Here is a 3710-nt window from a genome sequence, read left to right as displayed (position 1 = left end):
AGAAACTCAGAAGCTGATCAAATATCGGGTTAAATATCGGTGGGGTTTCCGATGTCCGATATTCAGTTTTAAGGCCGATACCGATAGGGGGCCGATTATATTGTGCATCCCTATTAGAAACAGCTTAGTTGTTTGAGTAAAAAAAAAAAAAAAAGGCTATTATTATCATCAATTTAGAGACATTAACACGAGAACCATCTGGCCTTTTTCTTTTATATATATAAAAACTACAGTTCTCCTTTGAAATGATTCTTAATCTCAAATGTCCAGAAAGAATGGTTTGAGAATAACCACATTTCTAAACCAAAGGCACAGAACTTAAAAAAAAAAAATACACAAAACTTGGAAAGTTGAGTGAAAGAAAAACAAATATTCTAAAAGAAAAGGTTGATAACCTACAGAAAAGAAAAAAATCCTCTCAGATTTTGAAGTCTAAAACTGCAGCTAAAGTAAAATTAACGAATTCCTCAAGGTATAGAGGATGCCATCCTTAACCAGAGACGACCTCAATTGACCCTTTTCAAAGCTTTAGTGATAAATAACTCTACTGTTCAAAGTCCATATTTTTAAAACTCAGGATTAAATATAATTCTGTATTTTCAAAGTCAACTGCACGTCCCACTTCAGTTTGTAAAGGAGCAGAGATTCTCCTTTTCTCCTTAAAAAAAAAATACACAAAACCAGGAAAAAGGTAATCCATTTTCTACAAAACTTATATAAATCATAACAGCCTGAATAAAAATAAATAAATAAATATGCAGATAATCTTCAAACTTGTTGCATGAGAAGAACAACAATTCCTGGAGCTTTAAAGCACAGACTGACTAATTGTCGGTTATCATTGTTCCATCAAAACAGCACAGCAATATGGCGCCGCTCCATACAGCAAGTTCCAGATAAACAGATAAGTTATATCTATAATGGCTCGGAAGAAAACAAGAAACCACATTGTATCAGTCTCCAATAGAGGGAACATAAAAACTCCAAATATTCCTACAGATGTAGGAAAGAAAGGACATGCATGTTGAAAATCTAAAGATAACCAGAGCACCACCAATGCTAAGCATTCACAATCTCTTAAGCTCTCACATTTCTGTCTCCATACAACCAGATAGCCTTAGAGTATTTTAATGAGATCTGCTAGGAAATAAAAGCAAAAAATGGTGCAACATTATAATGTCGAAGGAAAATAGTGAGAAACAAAATACTATAAAAGTCTGGCTGATTTTGAATAAAAGACAAATTATAAAAAAGGTTAGACATATTTATTTAGAGGGACTAAAAAGACATGCCAAAAACTTCCAACTTAGAGTGCAAAATTAATGAACTACTAGGAAACATAACAGAACTACAAACTCTGAATTATGGATCCATTTGTTAGCCTTCTCCATAAAAAAAAAAAAAAAGAAGTTTGTGTTTTTCTTTGAATCTATGAAAAATTCAGAGCTTTGTTCTATAGTTGGACTTCTTTTCTCTTCCACATTCTATCCATCCATCCATCCATCATCCATCCATCCATCCATTTATTTTCTGTCACACTTCATCCCTACTGGGGTCATGGGGTGCTGGTGCCAGCTGTCCAGCTGTCTAAGGGCGAGAGGAGGGGTACATCCCTGACAGGTTACCAGTCCATCGCAGGGCAACAGGCAAACAGACAATCTGGACCATTCATGCAAACATTCACAGCCTCTCCCTTCTTCCTTCCTATGAAGGTCTCACCTGGTTTGAGTATCCGTCAGGGGTACATCCTCCAAAGATGTACAGTGTGCTGTTAATATTGGAGCCACAGAAACCAAATAAGTCTGAAGGACTCTCTCCCGTGATCTCCTTACACTCCCTGTTTTTACCAAAAGGAAAAGAAAATTGAACGTTATCATTACCAAGAGCTGGTTACATGTTTAACAAAACAAATTGTATTTTCTTTTTTTAACTTTAAGGGAAACTTTTTTTTTTTTACTGATTCTGTAACAAACTCATTGAATCTGTAATTTTTCTAAATAAAAAAAACATTTCCAGTTTGCATTCCTAAGTCGAAGGTCAAGGTGACACAGCTTTCATGTTGGCAGATGAAGGGCCTTATATCTCACCACTTCCCGCTGTCCAAGTCACAGAGCCATATCTCATCACTGGGCAGCATGACATCCTGTCCAGCAACTACCTGAAAGGAAACAAAGCTAAGAAAATCCAATCAGGCAGACCTTTATATTCCCTTTATCTTCTCTAAAAGGTCACAAATGATGCAAGATCTTAGTGTGCAGCTGTTTGGATACAGTTTCAAGGATGTTTTCACATTGAAACATGTTCTTATGCGCAAGATATGCCTTGTTTTTCCCTTTTTGTTTATACAGATTAAATATGGTTGAGGAGGCTGAAACGGAGCCGTCATGCAGCGAAAACTAATTGACAATAATCTGCATTGTCTGGAAAAACACCAGGGAAAATTTCATTAGTCATGGGGGAGCACTAAAAAAAAAGTCAGGTCGAGGTGAAAAACTTCTGTATTCAACTTGCAAACAATTATGTCAACAAGAGTCATGGCTGACATTTTTTCTGAAGTGCCTTGTCTGACGTCATCATGCAACTAGCTGCACTGTCCACTCAAAATTCATAACATCTCAAACGATGTTTTAAACCGAGAAAAAAAACATTTCATTGAATCGAGGATAATCCAGATTCTAATGCTGAAATTCTTTCATGTTTTTAAGTAGATATGTAGCCTGGTTCCAGAGCCTCTTGGAAGATAATTTTTTATTTCAGAATTTCTTTATGAGTCTTAATTTGAAGAGGAATGTAATCCAAATCTCTCCATTTAAAAAAAATCACTAAAATGGGAAGAAAATACACCCTTACAGATTTATACCCATCAGCTTAAAAAAAACAACAACAACCAAGTACATATATTTATTCTATCTGCACAAAAACAGAACATTCAGTGATTTCAACATCTTAAGAAATTGAGTCAGAAACATTGTGATTATGGGTGTACACTTTTCAATACTTGCAGTGTAAATACAGAGTATTAGTTTTTAGAGAATTTAATCTTTCAACACAATGAAACCATCTGTAGCTTTAAAATGAAAACAATATCTACATAGTTTGAAGTTCCTTTGATTTTATTTCAAAAACTCTTAAAACTCGTATTTTTACTTGCAAATCTTTTGAAAGTCTTGGCACAACAATAACCTTTAATATTCACATTAATCACGATGTTGACAACCAATTTACAACATTATTTGGTGAGTTTTAACTCAATTAAACCTTTACTTTTTTATTCTCATCCCAAAAATATTCTGTAAATGATTGCAGGAAACTTTAACACTACAAATTACATTTGTATCTTGTCATTTATCTAATTATCTCAAAGTTTACTTTAGAACAACCCATATTTCTGTATTATTAGACTACATACATGACAATAAAATAATATAAGAGAATGTTCAGGTAAAACAAGTAGAAAGTAGAAAGAGTCTTAACTTAAACAAGGCTTTAAACTGAGATGTGCCGTTTAAAAACTCATTTTTAAAAAGTTTGAAATCCCTCAGAATCATATTCAGCACTTCAAAGGGACTAGTAATGAGCCTTTTATTGGTTTCAGGTGTGTTTGAGAGGAGATTAATCAAAAATATGCAATACAGTAACTGTATGAAAGGAGTTTGGGACACATTTCTGTACCTTAAAGGAATAGTACACCCAAAACATGATTAGCCTTC

The 3710-nt window shown here is 34.2% G+C and overlaps 1 protein-coding gene across 1 annotated transcript in view; it reads right to left on the bottom strand.

Moving 5' to 3' along the window:
* The window catches only part of LOC107092774 (kelch domain-containing protein 1-like), a 12296-nt gene that overhangs the window by 6503 nt on the left and 2083 nt on the right, over positions 1-3710 (bottom strand). The window contains exons 2-3 of the mRNA XM_015387429.1: positions 2088-2158; positions 1720-1837 (exon numbers count right to left, since the gene is read on the bottom strand). Of these exons, the coding sequence (XP_015242915.1) occupies positions 1720-1837; positions 2088-2158 (189 nt within the window). The remainder of the gene's footprint in view (positions 1-1719; positions 1838-2087; positions 2159-3710) is intronic.

The sequence above is a fragment of the Cyprinodon variegatus genome, unplaced genomic scaffold, assembly GCF_000732505.1.
Source record: "Cyprinodon variegatus isolate N-32 unplaced genomic scaffold, C_variegatus-1.0 Scaffold18, whole genome shotgun sequence".
NCBI classification, from domain to species: domain Eukaryota; kingdom Metazoa; phylum Chordata; class Actinopteri; order Cyprinodontiformes; family Cyprinodontidae; genus Cyprinodon; species Cyprinodon variegatus.
This window is presented reverse-complemented; position numbering and strand designations above follow the sequence as displayed.